This window comes from Crinia signifera, chromosome 4 (assembly GCF_055691185.1).
Source record: "Crinia signifera chromosome 4, ASM5569118v1, whole genome shotgun sequence".
In the NCBI taxonomy this organism is placed as follows: domain Eukaryota; kingdom Metazoa; phylum Chordata; class Amphibia; order Anura; family Myobatrachidae; genus Crinia; species Crinia signifera.
In genome coordinates, this window is record NC_139220.1 from 298,981,643 (window position 1) to 299,002,214 (window position 20,572).

Sequence of the window (20,572 nt, forward strand, 5' to 3'; positions counted from 1 at the left end):
CGCTCGCCACACTATATAAAATCAACTCCATGAGTAGTTGGATAGTAGGGGTATGAAAAAAATGGGGTGCATTTAACATGGGAGCCCAGATAATACATAAGTACCGGAATTTGCCTTTGCAAGTGAACCAGAATAAGGGCCATAATGTATGCATCTGACTGTTCTAAGGGTGTGTACACATGGTGCGATTTTGGCTATTGATTTTGAATATATAGTCAAAGTTGATAGCAAGTTAGTCAAAATCACACCGTGTTTAGCCGCAATCGATATGTAGCCTCGCAGCTTATGTATTGCAAGTAGAATGATACTGTGATACAATGGCATATATTCAATGCCGTGGGCGAGCGGTGACTGCGAGCAGGACTTTTTGCTCGCAGTCACCGCTCACCCTGTCAGTATTCAACTGACCCCCCTCATACGCAAATTCCCCCTCGCTCCGTTTTTTGAGCGAGGGGGAATTTGCGTATATGCCTCCAAAAACTGCGAGAATCAAGGCTAATTACAGCGAGTTTGCTGCACTAGCCGCGGCTCTCGCAGTTTAGGGGAATCCTCGCCGTTCTGTGACGGCGAGGATTCCCCCGGAACGTTGCATAGTGCGAGCGGCCGGTGCGGGGGTTAAACTGCGAGGATCACTGGTTTTCTGTGATCCTGGCAGTTTAACCCCCTCGCCGGCCGCTCGCACCGGCATTGAATACCTGCCATTGATGTAAATCATTATTGCATTGGTGCTGCGTATGAGTACGCAACTGTGGAGGACCACGATAGCTCTGGTCTGCGTCTGTCTTATTTCTTGGGTGGCAGCTTCACTTGCGATGATGAGCAGTTCTGTAACTTAAAAAAACTGAAGTATTTAATATCTATTTATCTATCTATAAATATCCCCCTTCCTGTAAATGATTCTGCACGGATCTCTGTATGCATTATTTTGTCATATATCCCGAATCCCCCCCCCTACCCCCCTCCGTGTGTATGTGAAGGCATCTGAGGTATGCCAGGGAGGGGAGTGCCTGACTCTGATGAGCACCTATAGGAAATGAGTCAGTGTATCAGTAGTGTCAGCCCCCATCAGTCTGTGTGTGGTAAGGTTTGCATTACAGCCAAGGAGTGAACTGCCGATGTCATATCATGCGTTGCTAGACTCCTCCTCTGCTGGGATGTACTAAGCCATATTTTAAAAATCACACCACTTTTAGTCCCAGCCTACTAGTATGTAAAAAAAAAAAAAAAGGAATGAATTGAAATGCACACAGGGGGACTACCCCAAACACTTTGCAACCTGAACCAGTAGAGCTAGCATCCCCTTGCACTACACTGCACAGGACAGGGGAGCTGCATACTGTAGTATATAGATATATATACTCCTATTCATAGAGGATTGTATGCACATCACTACCAGCATGGGACCATCTGGGCTGTCTGCATTCATTGCCTTGCTGCTGCTTCTCATACACCTCAGGACTGCTCTCTCAGGTAAGTGCATGACCAGGGTACTCAGTAGGTGGCCACTGCATGGAGGGGGTATTTAGTCTGAGACGGGACATTTATTCGGGGGGAGGGGGGGGAGATTTATTTTGATGTGTGCGGCTGTAATGCAGTGTATACATTGATTGTTCTGAGTTATCATTACAGGAGTATTGTGGCATGTCCAAGTGTGAACCGTTATATTATTAGGGTGCATGTGCTCTGCTCTGTGGTGGGCAGTAGTAGTGGGACTTGTAGTTCTATACCAGCTGTGTGGCTGTTACTACTATTTTGAGGTGGGGTCTGATCATGATAGTCTGTGATATTACTGGAAGGGGGAGGGGGGGCTGCTTTTACCTCAGATAACCGCTTTAATAATGCATCAGGGGGCGTGTGAGGTAATAAGGGGGGCAGGTTCACAGTTACCCTACCGACAGGTCACACAGACAGTGTTTAAGGTACTAATGGGGTGTTCTGTGGTCATGGGTAGCAGTGGCTGGCCACTGGCATCTGTGACCGTGGTCCGCAGCAGCATCGGCATCGCGGCCACTGACATTTACAACCGGCTTCTTCTGTTCCTGTCACACACGGGAGACATTCCCTGTCAGGCCGCGCCCACCTCCGTTGTGAGGTCATGAATGGGCAGCCGCTGCGAGGAATCCCATTGGGCGACGTAAAATCTGCCGATCGCGAGCCTCCGCCCTCCAGGCCAATAGGGAAACAAGGAGGCGTGGCCAGGGTGGGCTGTGACGTCCCGTGCCTTATCCGGAGAGTCGGAGACGCATTGGCCCTTTTCCCGCCCATTGCTGAGGGGAGGGAGATAGGCGGCGCAGAGTGACACCGGCTCTGCCTCTTGGTCTACCCGTGTGTTAGGATGAGCCAAGGGTGTGGTGGGGCCATGTGTGCGGCTGATAAGCGACGTAGCATCCCCGGGCCGCTCCTTGTGCCCCTATTTATCAAAGCTTGGGGAGAGATCGTATTAATCAATGACAGGAGCTGACTGAGTGGTTGGTACTTTTATCTCTCACAATGTCGATGTTAAACATCGATATTCAGTGTGTATCCCTTCTATCCTGCAAGGTCTCATCAGATGTGTGAAGTTCTGTTGGTACCTCCACCTATAGTGTAAGGCAGTGGTTCCCAACCCTGGTCCTCAAGTACCCCCAGCAGTGCACGTTTTCCAGGTCACCTAGCAGGTGCACTCATTATTCAGACACATTTTAAAAGATCCACAGGTGGAGCTAATTATAGCTCTTGTGATTCTGTGTGGAGACCTGAAAAACATGCACTGTTGGGGGTACTTGAGGACCAGAGTTGGGAATCAAAGGTGTGGAGGGCACCTGGCATTGTGGGACTATGGTCCTTATTCAGATCTGATCGCAGTACAAATTTGTTCTCAAAATGGTCAAAACCATGTGCACTGCAGGTGTGGCAGATGTAACATGTGCAGAGAGAGTTAGATTTGTGTGAGTTATTTTATTTATGTGCAAGGTAAATACTGGCTGCTTTATTTTTACACTGCAATTTAGATTTCAGTTTCAACACACCCCACCCAAATCTAACTCTCCATGCTTGTTACATCTGCCCCAATCAGTGTAAATTAAGCTTTTGCCGTGTTGGGTAGTGTTAGTAATAACACTTGTGTGAGAACAATAGTTTAAACACGCATTGGTTAAACCCCACTGACCCACTGGCACAGAACCATCAATTCCCACACCATCATTGGTAAAACCTTTGATTCATTAGTGGCAAACGAACCATCAAAGGCCATCCATAAACTGGCTTTCCTCCATACACGGGACACTAATTGGGGTCCACATACTCAGGTATCAATTTTGATACCCAAAATTGTGAAAAACTCACCTCGATGTTTCCAATGTCGACCTTGTGTATGTCGATATTTTGTCGACCTTTTGCTGTTGACATGACTGCCGACCTAGACATTGTCTGTGAGATAAACCACACCTGTTCTACATATTCTGGCCCTCCTTCAGTATGGATTGCATTTGGGTAAATCAAGCTGTTCTCAGGCAGATTTACAAATGCAATCCAAACAATACAAATGCAGCAGGAAGTGTATACACACACCTCCTTGCTGCATTTGCGATCGCAGGCTGAGATCAAACTTAGCGATCATCGGTCGCTATGGTCATCAGTGATGTACTCAGGCTGATTGTCACAGGGTGGCTTGCGACTTGTGCTGCTAAGAAATCTGACACAGTCCTTGGCGTCGCCAATACCGGCCTCCCCCATCCCTCCCCCTGGTTGCTGGAGCAGAATGTGTACATGAGCAGTGTCCCGATTATCAGGAATCCACTACTGATCACATCCACAATGAGTAGTGTATAAGGCCCCATGTTCCTCATAGGAATTTTGCAGTAAAAAAAAATAAAAACCCTGTAGGCCGGGGAAACCCCCAATCACACTGGAAAAGAAAAGAATTGCTGCCTTAAAATTTCCCGTGACTCACTCAGCAAAGAATACTACAGAGAAGAGATGGTGTTCATATAAATAATATTTGCTGAGACAATTTATTTGCTTATATATTGTGCTTGCAGCGGTTAGAAGTGCGAAACTGAGCACGAGTTATTCAATACATGCCAACTTATTTAAACTCCTATCAGGGAGAAGCCCGGAGAGGAGTGAAAGTGGGTCGGGAAGAGGCTTTGTTTTGGGGGCGGGGTGAGGTTGATGTCACCAAGCCCCGCCCCCATGACAGACAGCCGCATCAATTTGCGGGTCGGTGGATGTGGGAGAGGGGCTAAAATGACGCAAATCTTGTCATTTTAGCCTCGCCCCCTCCCAGCGGACCCGCAAAATTCCTAGTTTTATACCGCGGGGAGCAGGGGCTGTGGGGAAAATGTGGGAGTCTTGCCCACCTGCCTGGGGGGGCGGGAGGGGGACCCGATTTGCGAGACCCTCCCGGCCATTCCGGGAGGGTAGGCAAGTATGAGTTATTCCCACCCCAAGCTCCTGTTTCTTACATTGGGCCAGATTCTCTAAGCTTCAAAAGTGATAAAATGGAGAGTGATAAACAGCCAGCCAATCAGCTCCTACCTGCCACGTCACAGACTGTGTTTGAAAAATGTCAGGCAGGAGCTGATTGGCTGGCTGTTTATCACTCTCTATTTTATCACTTTTGAAGCTTAGAGAATATTTTCCATTGAGTGGAAAGTTCTTTCTTAAACCAGTTTCTTTACATCCATTTCCTCAAAAACTGTATCTATATATAATTATTACAAAAAGTTGCCCCAGTTAAGCAGTATTGATCAGTATATGAGCCAAGACACTCCTCTTCATTGCTCTATAATGGAGGAGAGCTGTGGAGCAGCAGTTCACAAGGCAGGATGTCTACGCGGACGTTCTAGGGAACCACGCCCTGTGCAGCCTTGGTGTGGCTGTACTTTAGAGAAACCTGCTAAGCATTTGCTGGTGTCAAAACTTGTAGTTACTGCACCTACATTGTGTGTAAAAATAATAATAAAAAAGGTGAGAAATCCTTCTGTATTAAGTGCATCATTCATGTTTGTATGCAATGCCCATGTGCATGCAACTAATCGATTATCGCCAGACTGCATTCGCAGTGCTGCTCACAGTAAGGATTCCATTACAGAGTGATTGTCAGGAAGTGACTGTTTGGGGCTGGTAACGGAAGTGTCAGCAAAATCACAAGTGTGTGTATGCCGTCCCCTGCGATCATGTACGTGGGGGGGAGGGGGGGGGGGGGGGGGGGGCTCCACTTGCGATAATTAGCAATTCCGTAGCCTAAAATTAAACATGCATTTGAAATGTCAGCACTTTCATGTTGTTACATTTCAAGACTTCTCTAAACAGTGTTATTCTTGTAACCGCTGAATAAAGTATCATTGTAACCACTGTGTAAAGTACCACTAATTTGTGACTTGGAATTTTAGAGTAATCTCCCCTGCACGTAGTATCCAAGATTCCTTGGTTATGAAAGAAACTGAACAGTTTCAGCAATATGTGAGGCCAAGTTAGGGTCCATACACACTGGGCGGTTTTGCCCAGCGTGTATGGACAGCGATGATCACACCATGGAAAGGCGTTTAGTCGGCTGGTATGGCCAGCGGACAAATGGCGGCTGCATCAGACTGAGTTGCTTTCAGCTCAACGTCGCCAAGTGTGTATGAGCCTTAACTGCCCAAATAGCGGGTGAGCAGATATCACATTTGCAGCAGCACGTGCCTTTTATTTTAACACTTTGCCATGTTCAATGAATGGAAAGCTTGTGGCAATTGTTATATTAGATACAATAAAGGCAGGTTGAAATGCGAAACTCAGGTTTGTTAGGTTTCTAGTGGCGGCCATTGTTGGTGCTCGGTGTGCAGAGTAATCGTCCTGATGTAGGACACGTGCCGAGGAAATTCTCTTTCCACTCAACACCAGTCAACCAATTTATTGTCCCGTAAAAACAATGTAAAAGTGATTGCGTACTTTACCCGCGCAGAAAGTACAGCGTACGGCCAAAGGGATCAGAATGTTTTTCTGAAACTTTATTTTTTATTTCATTTTTACATCACTAAAGCATCTTTATGATCTGAAGATTCTATCAGAACCTGGAGCATTATTGAATACGTTGCTTGGTGACGGTTTTGTTCCCTGGCTTAAACATTTGCTTGCGGCTCACTTTCCAGAACATCTCTTTGATATAAATTAGGATAAGGTTCACATGTGGGTGCTTGTAGTGCTGTGCGGTTAATATGTAAGCCAAACGTGGCTCTGCATGCGCTGTTGCAACAGTGGGCGTTGAAATGTTATACTGTGCCAACATCGTGTTCTAAAAGTGGCTTTCCAGGCCCCTCTTTTACCGACAAGGTCCATAATAAGTCTCTGTGTCAGTATCTACTCATAGTCAGCATGTTGTACAGTTAGGAAGATCCTTAAAATGACTTTTCTTTTAAGTTATTTGTCTTTGTCCTATATAACATCGTTGCCAACATTTCATAAGATGTCCTATAGCACCCGGATGTTACACAAGCTCTATGCGTGCACATTTATGTGCAGGTAAATGGACATACTGTAAACCCTTCAGTGACAGTAAGGCAACTCTAACGTCATTTATGTTCCTGCACCTCAGTAATGCTGTGACCTCCCCTCCTGGAAAGTATTCTGAGTATAAAGTAAGACATTTCTCCTGTTCAGTCCAGAATAGCAAGTTTCGCTGTCAGGTGACAGAAGGTTGGCTTGCATTCACCTCTGCTCCCAACTTGTCATCGCCCACGTGAGGCTGGATTAGACCAGGCTTACTGTATTGTAGTGATATGTGAAATATCAGCCGCACCTTAGTGAAGTTAATATTTGTACTTTTGCTTCACGCTCTGAAATATTCACACCAGCTGCATATTAGTAGCTGAGAGTGTAATAGAAGCCGGTAATGATGCACTAAATACTCACGGACTTGATGTTGCTATTTCCATAACTCGGTTCTGCTCATCTCTTCCAGATAGAGATACAGTAGGGATGATTACTATGACGGGGTTGGCCGCAGCGAATATTTGTATGTTTAAAACAGAGGGAAACATATAAGACATTTATTGCACACCTGTCCTGCACAGGAATGGCTGCAGACATCACACTCGCCTCCTTAGGCTATTTCCTTATCAAGATATATGGCTTCCTCAGCTGTCGTATTTGAATAATCCATCAAACGTTGCGCGGAACATAAATACTGACAGAAGGAACGTAGGTGAGGAATCACATTCTATAACTGGACTACTAGTGCACCAAGATTGGATTTAGTTCTGCATCAGACACCTTATAACATTGGGGAATGTCGACATAGGTTTTCCAAGTTTTTTGTCCCAAATGTCGACACAGTGGACATGAACACTGTATCACTCTCCATACAATAGAAGGATTTGGGTGCAGCATGGACTCTTGGCTCTCCTACTACTAACCCAACATCTAGATCGAGCGTAATTGTGTTCTCCAGAAACTGAACAGGAAGGAGGTTCAGTTATTACGGATGTCGGTAGCTGATTGGCTAAACATGTCTTCAATGTATAGTTTGTGTTCTCTACGGTGTTCTGTGTCTCCTGCTTACAACCGTTCTGCACCGACATTAGCTGCACTGAAATACCAGTGGCTGGCTAGTGATTATTCTGTCTTGCAATAGCCACACACACTTGTTATTCCACTATCTTGTGTAGTGTTCATTCTAGCACCCGCCATATTTGAAAACCCATGCAGTTCCTCTTCCCTGCCTGGGGTGTCGCTGTCTGCTGTAGTGCTTCTAGCACAGTGTGGTCTGTATATCACCTCTGATATGCAAACCAGACCTGTGCTAGAAACACCACAGCAGACAGTGACACCCCAGTAAGGTAAGAGGAACTGCATGGGTTTTCAAATATGGCGGGTGCTAGAATGAACACTATTGTGTATTATTTGTCCCTCACTCCTCCTAGATTATAACCTCATATGGACATAACCATCTTTATGATATATGGAATTGCATGTCTTATTTTTGCATCATGTATATAAACACTGAGAGTGTGGTTATTCTGATAAAAATTAGCTAATTGAATCTAATAGTTATGTTAATACTTTTCATCTCCATTAATTGCTTTTTTCCCCTTCATTTTAGGGAATACCAAGTGTGCCAGAAGTGAGTTCCAATGTGGTGATGGAAAATGCATCCCGTACAAGTGGATCTGTGACGGCAATGAGGAATGCCGAGATGGCTCTGACGAGTTTTATGAGACCTGCAGTAAGTTCTTGTACTGGGTGAATGATCACCATAAAAAAGTGCGGAAACAACGTCTGCAAAATGTGTAAGCCTACCTCTAATATGGCGCTGCTCTCCTCTCAGTCTCCAGAACATGCAGCCCTGACCAGTTTAGCTGCGGTGGCCGGACAAACCGGTGTATTCCCAACTCATGGAAATGTGATCAGCAAGAGGACTGCGAGAACGGGTCCGATGAGAAGGACTGTGGTACGTATCGCATACATGCTGCATTCACGCATCACCATAGTCACAGGTAGATTTGCCCCAGAATTAGGTACATCAAGAGGCATATCGCAAAACCAAGGGGAGTAAAGCAAGGGGAGAAAATACATTTATATATTTTCTGTGCGGGTTAAATACTGGCGGCTTGTGCATGTAGACCACAAATGTAACACAGCTTTATTTTTAAACGGCAATTTTAGATTTCCCTTTGAACACACCCCACCCAAATCTAACTCTCTGCAATGCGACATGGTTCTGCCCGGTCGCCTCATTTGTGTGTTTGTGTGCGGAATCTGTTAGCCATGAGAATACAGTTAATGGTATCACCAGGAACAAGTAACATTGAGGCACACAGAGGACATATAGATCTGTGTATTTTATCTGCACATCATAAGTAATTTGCCCACTTTCCTGTCTAGCTGCCAAGCCCTGCGCTTTCGATGACCAGTTTCAGTGCCGCAGCGGCATGTGTATCTCTCTTGCCTATCTCTGCGATGGCGAACATGATTGCGATGATGGCAGCGATGAAGACTCTTGCCCGACACCCACCTGCAACCCCAAATATTTCAATTGCAAGAACTCTACCGCCTGTATCCCTGAACTCTGGACCTGTGATGGCGATCCTGATTGTGAGGATGGATCTGATGAGGAGAACTGTGATGGGAAGGAGCCAATAAAGACAGACAAACCCTGCTCCTCTCTGGAGTTCCACTGTGGCAGCGGCGAATGCATACACATGAGTTGGCACTGTGACGGAAGCTTTGACTGCAAGGACAAGTCTGATGAAAAGGACTGTGGTACGTAACTCACGAGTAGTATGCGCTGGGTAACTGGAGGCACATAGGGACAAAGTACCAGCCAATCGGCTCCAATATGTAAATTGAAAGTTAGGAGCTGATTGGCTGGAGCAATATCACCTTGCACATACTGTTCTTCATACATACATGATATATATACGTTATACATAACATTGGGGAATAGATACCATTTCTCCAAGCTTCATACATTTACTTCCACAGTGAGATGTCGGAAGCTTATTTTTTTCCCATCTGATTTTCATAACAGAAAAACACACTTGCCGGCCGGATGAGTTCCAGTGTAATGACGGGAAGTGCATTCATGGCAGCCGTCAGTGCGACAAAGAATACGACTGCGAAGACCTGAGCGATGAGATTGGATGTGTAAATGGTGAGTGTTATACGTGACTAAATATACATATAACTGGAAGAGATGGGCGGGAGGTAAACAGTAATTGCTCTTCATTGCAGTACTGTATGGAATTATTTTATATAGCAGATAACGGGAATGGTTTTAATGATGGGAGATGAGGAGATCCTGGGAGAGTAGGAATGCAGATCAAACATGGAATAATTTGCATCATTCTAGTATTTTCATATAAGCTAAGGGGATGCGGTCATTTGGTCTACTGCATTATGGTAGAAAGTCATTAGGTCGAATCCATTAGGTCGACATGCTAAAAGGTCGACATGACTCTAGGTCGACATGGGAAAAGGTTGACATGATTCTAGTTCGAAAGGTCATTAGTTCGACAAGGTCATTAGTTCGACATTGTCTATGTCGACATTCACTGTTTTTTGAGCCAACATGTGCCGACAGGCGGTATTTCATGCCCTACCATCCACTAGGGCGTGGTGGGAGAATAAAATAGTGTGCCGAGCGTAGCGAGGCACCGTGCCCGACGCATAGCGAGCGATGCGAGGGGATGCAGTGCACTTTAAACTGTGTCCATGTCGACTGTGTTGACATTCAGGTAAAAAAACAGTGAAAAACCCCATGTCGACCTTGTGAATGTCGACATAGACAATGTCGAACTAATGACCTTGTCGAACTAATGACCTGTCGAACTAATGACCTTTCGACCTAGAATCATGTCGAGCTTTTCCCATGTCGACCTAGAATCATGTCGACCTTTTAGCATGTCGACCTAATGGATTCGACCTAATGACTTTCTACCATAATGCAATAGACCAAATGATCCCAACCCAAGCTAAGATGTCATGGAACTTAGCCCAAGTAAAGCAAGTTGCAGAGCTCAGGATTGTGTGAACCCATTGCAGTAAGGGCTTTAAGAGTCCACACACTAACTAGTTTATGGAGCAGGATTTACTTCCAATCTATGTAGCCAGACAGGTTGTCTGCATATGTTGAACGCAGGCCTCTTGGTGTAATGAATGAGGCTCATTGTCTTCATTGTGTTGTCTTTTCTTTAATCAGTGACAAAATGTGAAGGTCCCAACAAATTCAAGTGTCACAGTGGGGAATGTATCAGCATGGATAAAGTGTGTAACAAAGTCAGAGATTGCAGAGACTGGACGGACGAACCGATTAAGGAGTGTGGTGAGTGGACCAAATGTTTATGCGCGCCCCCGGCAGATCAGGGAAGTCCCATCTTCTGCAGCTTCTCCTCTGGTTTCTTCTGTACTTACAAACATGATTGTCTCCTTCTCTTCAGGTGAAAACGAGTGCCTGAGAAACAACGGGGGCTGCTCCCACACCTGCAATGACCTTAAGATCGGCTATGAGTGCTTATGCCCAGAGGGCTACCGCCTGGTGGGAGGAAAGAAATGTGAAGGTAACTTGCCGTCACGTCTGTCTGAAGCACTACTTATCATCTTAAAGAAAATCAAATGCTTTAATTACAGAAAGTCCACTTTGACCACAACCCACAAAAGTCTTTTCATTAATTTGTTTTTATTTTAACACTATGTATGTTCCGTTTAATATACATACAAACACCAACCAGTGACAGAGTAGCCATGCCTGAGCACAGGTGACTTCATTTGTTTCTCAGGGCCAGATGTATCAAGCTTCAAAAAGCGATACAGCGGAGAGTGAAAAACAACCAGCCAATCAGCTACTACCTGCCATTTTTCAACATGGAACTGATTGGCTGGATGTTTCACTCTCCACTTTATCACCATTTGAGGTTTCGTACATCTGGCCCTCAGTCTCTTAGATTTAACTATGCGGACTCAAGCATAGATATCCTTAAAACCTGGACTGTAATGGCAGATTATGGGAAACCGTGAGCTAGTGTATTTCCTGCATTATTTCACAGCGTCATTCATTATTCTCCATTGCTTCACCCTCAGATATTAATGAATGTGAGGAACCTACCACCTGCAGCCAAATCTGCATTAACTTGGAAGGAGGCTACAAATGTGAATGCAACGAGGGTTACCAAATGGATCCTGTAACCAGAACCTGCAAGAGCATCGGTCAGTACAATATGAGAACACCTTTTAACCTTTTACATATTCAACACATGCATTCGTGACAGCGTACACTTTCATTTATGATGCCTGTTTTCTAAGGTTGTCTTATCGCTGGCTTTGTATGTTATAGGGACAGTGGCTTACCTTTTGTTCACTAACCGCCATGAGGTGAGGAAGATGTCTCTAGACCGGAGCGAGTACACAAGTTTCATCCCCCGTCTGAAGAATGTGGTGGCTTTGGACATGGAGATCGCCAGCAATAAGATCTACTGGTCCGACCTGACACAGAAGAAGATTTACAGGTAATTAAGGGGTGTCCGCTGGGTCACACCAGCATTAGTTCCCTGACGTTGGGTCTGAAGGTTCCCGTGGCAGAAATGAGAAGCTTCAGTTGTGTTTGTCTTTGTTCCTCTTCAGCGCTTTGATGGACAAGGCCCATAACTTTTCTCACCATGAGACAGTGATCGGGAATGAAATACAAGCTCCAGACGGTATCGCGGTGGATTGGGTCCATGCCAACATTTACTGGACAGACTCTGCGTATGGCAGCATTTCTGTGGCAAACACCGCAGGGTCCAAGCGAAAAACGCTCTTCAAGGATGGCCTGGCAAAGCCACGTGATATTGTGGTGGATCCCACAAAAGGGTAAGGGAACTGCAGAAGATCATTAACAACTTGTAATATGATACTATTATAGACTCTAGTTCTAGGGATTAACTTCTCCCTTGTCTGTGTATATCAGGTTTATGTACTGGACTGACTGGGGCTTTCCCGCCAAAATCGAGAAGGGAGGCTTGAATGGAGCAGCCAGACAAACCGTGGTCAGTGACGACATTGAATGGCCAAACGGTATCACTCTAGGTGCGTATTTTATCCGCCTTCATTTACCTACAGTAATATACAACAGTAACTTGGTGTAAGAACAGATGTTTGTTTGCATTAGCTATAAAATATGTCATATTGTCACATTTTAGACCTGGTTCGTCAGAGGTTGTACTGGGTGGACTCCAAGCTGCATACCCTATCCAGCATCGGTGTTTCTGGAGATAACAGGATGATGGTCATTGCCGATGAGCATCACTTATCGCACCCATTTGGCCTCACCATCTTTGAGGTAAGTCTACATTGACATTGGGCTGTAGGAGGATACATTTCCCCATCATGGTCAGGTTGCCTTTTGCAAATCCCATAAGCCATTGCAAAAAAAGCTAATCGATTAGATGAACAGGAGTACTAAGACTCTGTATTCATTCACTAAACTGTGCAGCGATCTCAGGACCTCTACCGTACATGCGCAGAATGGGCCCTGCATGTGCACAGTTTCCCAACACTCGGGAAACTACGGGGATTGCATAAACTGAATTAGGCCCTTAGTTGGGTGTCATGATTCTTTGATTACGCTTCTGTTTATTTGTGGCTTATTTATGCATTTATTTTTCTTTCATTTTAAGGAGCTTGTGTTCTGGACCGATATTGACAATGAAGCCATCTTCAGCGCCAACAGACTGACTGGAGGAAATATCAGGAAGGTAGCAGAAGATCTCTTGTCTCCAGAAGACATTGTCTTGTACCACAATCGGGGACAGCCGGAAGGTATGAGCTGCAATAGTATCTGAATACCAATATATAGCAAGTGATCTTGCCGCCCGGTAAGCTCCCTGGCGGTTCAATGGAATTCATATACGATTTCTCCCTCCGAGAACTCGCTTTTAGAGGTAGACATTACTTAATGCAGTACTGTCTGCATTAGGAGATTAAATATAATGTATGTATATTCTAGGGCACCTAAAAGAACAAGAATAATGTTTGCTGCCTAACAGACTATTTTTAATGAGTCCTCAATGTTTTTCTTTCTCCCTTTTAGCTGAAAACTGGTGCGTTTCGCAACAAATTGAGAACGGAGGTTGTGAATACTTGTGCCTGCCAGCCCCACACATCACCACAAACTCCCCTAAGTACACTTGTGTGTGCCCTGATGGAGAATACATGGGAGAAGACAGGAGAACGTGCGTGAAGGGTAAGTTATCCTGTATACAGGACCCTCGCTGCATAGAAGCCTGCGTGGCAGGACACAGGGGAATTTCTTCATGCAGATTGTAAATGATGTCACTGTTGTCCCTCCAGAACACACTTCACCTGACGGCTCTCAGTCCACCTCACCTCCCACCACTACCACAAGCTCTCCAGTCACAACGCCCAGGAGCACCATTCTTGCTAAAATTCTCACCACCCCGAAGAGGCCTTCGACTGTGAAACCTGAAAAGCAGACGCCAAGGCCCATAACTACCGGTGCACCTACAACAAGCCAGCCAGCCGCTAAGCCCAGTACTCCACGGAGTGAGAAGAGAGATCCTGATCATCCTACTTCAGATCTTACAACAGAGTCATACCAAGGTACATTACATTACAAGCCGCCTCACTCACAGATCATCATATTATGTTGTGATCTGTAGTTCAGCGCATTAGACAACAATGCGTTATTATAGCTTAATGTTTAGAGTGAAAGGAGAAAGAGGTCTTCTGTTTTAAATGGTCTGCATGTGACAACGTATTGTAGAGACAGGTGACGCGTTACTGAATTCTCCCTTATCTCTGTTACAGATGGGAATGAGGTGAAGTTGGGGGCTGCAGATTCCCAGTCCCATTCCAATGCTCTATATGCTGTCATCCCTGTTGGTAAGTGTCTGCTCCTTAATTTTATTCACTGTATGAGCCAGTGATGGCTAACCTTGACACTTCAGCTGTTGTTGAACTACACATCCCAGCATGCCCTGCTACAGTTTTACTATTTGGCCATGTTAAAACTGATGCGAGCATGCTGGGATGTGTAGTTCAACACCAGCTGGAGTCTCAAGGTTAGCCATCACTGGGATAAGCCTTTATGTGGATTGTTTGTGTAGCTGTTTATATTACTTATATATAACTAAACCCCCGCACTCCGCTGTGCTGTTAGGAAGTAAACCGCCAATCTTGCCTGCTAGAAATCTATTAGTATTGATTTGTTTACTTACTCAGAGTGCAGTATAAATGTCCCAGACTCCTCACTGTGCAGTATAAATGTACCGGACTCCTCAGAGTGCAGTATAAATGTACGGGACTCCTCACTGTGCAGTATAAATGTACCGGACTCCTCAGAGTGCAGTTTAAATGTACCGGACTCCTCAGAGTGCAGTATAAATGTCCCAGACTCCACACTGTGCAGTATAAATGTCCCGGACTGCTCAGAGTGCAGTATAAATGTACCGGACTCCTCAGAGTGCAGTATAAATGTCCCAGACTCCTCACTGTGCAGTATAAATGTACCGGACTCCTCAGAGTGCAGTTTAAATGTACCAGACTCCTCAGAGTGCAGTATAAATGTCCCAGACTCCACACTGTGCAGTATAAATGTCCCAGACTCCTCACTGTGCAGTATAAATGTCCCAGACTCCTCAGTGTGCAGTATAAATGTACCAGACTTCTCAGAGTGCAGTATAAATGTACCGGACTCCTCACTCTGCAGTATAAATGTAGTGGACTCCTCAGAGTGCAGTATAAATGTACCAGACTCCTCACTTTGCAGTTTAAATGTACCGGACTCCTCAGAGTGCAGTATAAATGTCCCAGACTACACACTGTGCAGTATAAATGTACCAGACTCCTCAGAGTGCTGTATAAATGTACCGGACTCCTCAGAGTGCGGTATAAATGTACCGGACTCCTCAGAGTGCAGTATAAATGTACCTGACTCCTCAGAGTGCAGTATAAATGTACCGGACTCCTCAGAGTGCAGTATAAATGTAGTAATCTTCTCTATCTGTGTCTTTGTTCCCCAGTTGTAATCTGCTTATGTGCATTTGGGGGATTCTTTTTGTGGAGAAACTGGAGACTAAAAAACACCAACACCATTCACTTTGACAATCCCGTATACCAGAAAACGACAGAAGATGACGAGATCCACATTTGCAGAAGTCAGGACGGATACACGTATCCATCGGTGAGATATAGCTTATTCATGTGCATTGTATGACCAAGTGACATGCCAAATACCTTGGCCTAAATGTAACTGTATTAGGCTTATTATATACTGAAGGAGAGGGGAAACCTGAAGATGAAAATGAGAGGGTGCGTCTATTGGATTGGAGTTCCCCTCACAACCTCCAGGTCTCCACTCACACCTAGGAGTACTATCCTTGTCCATAACTTTATGAGTTCAGTTTTTCTTTGTCAATAGATGCTAGTTCTAGAAGTAATAATAAAAAGTGTTGTTGTTGGCTTAGCAACCAATCCGATTCTTGGGTCTCATTTCTCTGGTTGCTACGGGCAATACCACCACTTTTCGTCTTATCTATCCGAGTCTCTATGCCCCAAACCTCCAGTGTCCCCCATTGGTTTCAGAGGATTTAAGCTGTTTAAAGTTGTGTTACTTTCACCATTTGATAACACGATACTTTCATTTGCGTGTCTTGCCCTCACTTTAAGAACCTATATTAAATTCTGTCTGGCTCGGGAAGAGTGGAACTTTAGAACTTTATACAGTATCTGTCATTGTTGTCTTATATTTCCCATCTTCTAGTACCGTATTAGTAAACGTTCTAGAGCAGGCTGCTACTAAACACCAACTGACAATCCTTTCTTATCTTTACAGAGACAGATGGTGAGCTTAGACGATGACGTTGCTTGAATATACCTTAACCACCTGTGCCTATCACCAAACGCTGCTGCTCAAGTATATCAGGGGCAACGACTGCTAAACCAAAGTAGAAACACCATATTTTATACCATCCAAGCAACAGGGCCATCCAGCACCGCCTGGAATCCTTTTTGTCTTGTTTATCCAACTCTACTAAACAAACGGTCCATTTTGTACGGTGCCCCGGGGACTGCAGTCACTGAATTACTGACTTATTTATGAAGATACTTGTTTTGTTGATATTGTGCCATTTTTACCTCCCTCGCGCCTCTTTCGGCATTGTGAAAGTTAGAAGGCCGGAAAAAGAAGAGGGTGGTGTGAGACAGGGAAAAGACTGGAAGGTGAAGGAAAAAAAAATGTATTGAAGGACTGTGAAGGACTGTATGTGACAATCCCTCTGGGGTTTATTTTTGTTTTGTTTTAAAAGCACAAGTTATTCGTAAACACTAAAATGGAAATTCCAATAAGGAATAAGGAGCGAAGCACAGAGAGCTTGTACGGAATTGTGGATGGAATGTCTCAGGGCATCCGATGTACTTGCCTTGAGGTCAACCTTGGGGTCAGCGAACAGCCATGTTGCATCAGGCTGTGCCTTCCTGCTACAATGTAGCCAGCCAGAAAAGGCCACAAATCACCAACAAGTGCCTGGTCTACTACCACTATTTGCTTCTTATGCTTAGTTTCTCTATAAAACCCGTCCTCCATCTGCACTTTGTTCATTGTCTTAAACGTGTTGTACATTCTGTTTTTGTTACATTTATTATCGTTTAGCGATGCTTTTCTCACCTGCCAGTATCCGACAGGACATGACGGTGGAAACAATGTTTTGAACATGTAATCTGGAAGGTTTGGCTGTTTCTTAAGCTTTAATTCTCAATTATTGTTACTGGATACAAGGAGAACAAAAACTGTTTTAACTGTGCTACCTACATACGAACAATGGCAGAGGATGCTCAGCCGCACTGTTGCTAACCACTCTGCCTTAATATAAAGCTGGTGCAATTCCTTTTTTTTGTCTATACTTGAAATATCCACCTTGGCTGTATATGAGATTATTCTCTACCGCGAAAAGGCCTTATCCTAATCACCTCTACCGCGAAAAGGCCTTATCCTAATCACCACTACTGTCTCCCTTGTCTCGCTTCGTAGAAAGTAGCCAATCTTTAATTGCAGTATTGAAATCAAAACATCCTGCCTGAACCTGTGAAGAAAAAAAAAAAGTGCTTTTGTTTTGTTGTTGTGAAGGGTGTAAATATGAATATTTGTACAGTTGTTTTGCACACATTTGTTTTCTGCATATGCATATTGATTGTATCATAAATGGGAAAAGTTTAATATATAATTTATTTATTTCTAAAAATATTTTGAGTCTTGTGTTTTTCTTATTGTATGTTTAGCCGCTTTTCTGGGTTTTCTAGCTATTGTGCTGTTGTGTTACTATGGAAACTCAAAGGATCACTTTAACCATACCTCCCAACAGTCCCGATTTTATCGGGACAGTCCCGATGGGCCTGTCCCGCTGTCCCACCCGCGGGCGGCAGTGTCCCGCGGTGTGGGGGGGCTGTTGGGAGTCCCCCCTGTCAGCTGCTAAGCAGCGGGGAATAAACATTCCCGCAGCCAGGGGGCTGGGGGCATGGCTAGAGGCTCACAGAGCCTCTGGGTCATGCCCCCATAGCGGCAAAATGGGGGCGTGGGGGGAGCCGCGAGTATAGGCCACGGCCCCAAATTAGGCCCCCCCCCCCCCCATAGCTGACAGAGGGCAGAGCATGCAGAGACTGGGTTCCATAGCTGACAGAGGGCGGAGCATGCAGACACTGGGTTCCAGAGCTGACAGAGGGCGGAGCATGCAGACACTGGGTTCCAGAGCTGACAGAGGGCGGAGCATGCAGACACTGGGTTCCAGAGCTGACAGAGGGCGGAGTATGCAGACACTGGGTTCCATAGCTGACAGAGGGCGGAGCATGCAGACACTGGGTTCCATAGCTGACAGATGGCGGAGCATGCAGACACTGGATTCCATAACTGACAGAGGGCGGAGCATGCAGACACTGGGTTCCAGAGCTGACAGAGGGCGGAGTATGCAGACACTGGGTTCCATAGCTGACAGAGGGCGGAGCATGCAGACACTGGGTTCCAGTATGGACCTATAAAGATATCCCGGCCACAGGGCCGGCGCCACCACTAGGCAAACCTAGGCATTTGCCTAGGGCGCCGGCCGCTGGAGGGCGGAAAATGCCGCCCGGGTACCTGTCCTAGCTACGGCGCTGTCTATTTAAAGCTGGCGGCGGAGGCAGCGGGGGTCCCTGCAGTCTATTAAAAATCACGAGCGCTATGCGGAAGCGCTTCTAGTGTGAAAACTCTGGCAGCCAATCAGCGTGCTGCCAGTGTTTTCACACTAGAAGCGCTTCCGCATAGCCCGGCGGATAGCGCTCGTGATTTTTAATAGACTGCAGGGACCCCCGCTGCCTCCGCCGCCAGATTTAAATAGACAGCGCCGAACGCCAGGTACCCGTACCCCCCCCCCCCCCCCCCCGGCACCGGGGGGCCCCCAGCCCGACTCGCCTGGGGCGCTCCGGTGCCTTGCACCGGCCCTGCCCGGCCATCCAAAATGTTCCCAAAGTAGCATTGCACGACTACCGCATGACATCCCTGTGATGTTCTTTGATAGGATGAAAAATACTTGTAAGGTAAAGTGGTCAGTAAGTTTATTTTGAATGTGACACAGGTATTAAGCCTTCTTCCAAAAGACCTAGAACCTGATGCAGATTTGCCAATGTTCACACAGCTGAGCATTTATACGTAGACGGTTGCACTTTGTGAGCACGTACACTGCAGTATATGTGTTCTTCCCCAAATCTGTCTGTCCTGCCGTCTGGTCCTACTGCAGGACCCGGCAACTGCACCCCGCCGCTAATGTGTGAGAGGCGCATAGGAGCCTGTGTGCAGGCTCCTTGCGGCACAGTGGGGACCCACTGAGCCGCTCTGTGTGTGGCCCCAGCCTAAGGGGTTTATTTACTAAGATGGGATGTTGCTATGGGCAACCAATCCGATTCTATTTGTTATCTTCTAGAAAGTGCTAAATAAATAGGAAGCAGATTCTGATTGGTTGCTATGGGGGGGGGCGAGGATTTCACAGACAGTGCTGTGTGGTATCCTGCTCCTTTTACTGTGTAACTCCCAGAGTAGTGATGTGATAGGGAAGAGCGGCAGCAAGAAGCCACAAACTGAGTTATATAGTAGAAGGAACAGGATCCCCTAGCAGCACAGAGCAATGCTTTAAGGAGAAGACTTAGGGGGTTATTCTGGTTCACTACTTCTGGCAAATTCCTTCTTAGATGGACAAAGCCATGTGCACTGCAGGTGGGGCAGATGTAACATGTGCAGAGAGAATTAGATTTGGGTGAGTTATTTTGTTTCTGTGCAGGGAAAATACTGACTGCTTTATTTTTACACTGCAATATAGATCTCACTTTGAAGTAAAACCCCACCCAAATCTAATTCTCTCTGCACAAGTAACATCTGCCCCACCTGCAGTGGACATGGTTTTGTCCATTTGAGAAGGAGTTTGCCAGAAGGAGTGAACAAGAATAACCCCCTTAACCACTTAAGTGGTATGCCGCAGCGGGCTGTCCCAGAAAATGTCAGGGCATACCACTAAAATGAAGGTGTGTGCCAGTGGTGTCCAGGTGTGCACCACTGGCACATCACCTGTCCCGACACCGATTGTTTTCTAAATTTAAAGCAGTAATCATTTATAGAGTCAATCCAGCCTTATATTTATAGGGGGAATCCTTCATCTCAGAATCCATTACATAATCTCTTGTGAATTCTATAGTATAACAAGCAGGATCCATAGTAGCACCGAATAGTGATATGAGAAGGGAATAGAGGCAGCAGGAAGCCACAGACTGTTAGTTACATAATAGAAGGTGCAGGGTCCTCAGCAGCACAGATCCGTGATATGAGAAGGGGGATAATGCAGCAGGAAGCTGTGATTCAGACCTGAGCACAGGTCTGTGGCCTCATGCAGATATCTGATCATCAGGAATCTGCAGACGCGCAATGTGAGCTAAAGTTTTCATAATTGTCTGGAAGTAAAAGGTAAGGGTTTTTTAACCTCTCATAATCTCCTTACTCTTTAGCCATTGTACTACTTGGTAACTCATTCAGCTGACTCACCATCTTTGAGATATGATATCCTGTATCAATATGATCCCGGTGAAACTGTCCAGATGC

The 20,572-nt window shown here is 45.6% G+C and overlaps 1 protein-coding gene across 1 annotated transcript; it reads left to right on the forward strand.

Moving 5' to 3' along the window:
- Positions 1-1,240: 1,240 nt before the first annotated feature.
- On the forward strand, positions 1,241-17,690 carry LDLR (low density lipoprotein receptor). Its single transcript, XM_083185164.1, has 18 exons — positions 1,241-1,470; positions 8,066-8,188; positions 8,291-8,413; positions 8,848-9,225; positions 9,494-9,616; positions 10,664-10,786; positions 10,902-11,021; positions 11,542-11,667; positions 11,795-11,966; positions 12,082-12,309; positions 12,407-12,525; positions 12,639-12,778; positions 13,116-13,257; positions 13,529-13,681; positions 13,789-14,058; positions 14,266-14,340; positions 15,480-15,640; positions 16,292-17,690. Exons 1-18 carry the CDS (start codon positions 1,380-1,382, stop codon positions 16,325-16,327), a joined length of 2,703 nt encoding a protein of 900 aa, XP_083041290.1. The 5' UTR covers positions 1,241-1,379; the 3' UTR covers positions 16,328-17,690.
- The last annotated feature ends 2,882 nt before the right edge of the window (positions 17,691-20,572 follow it).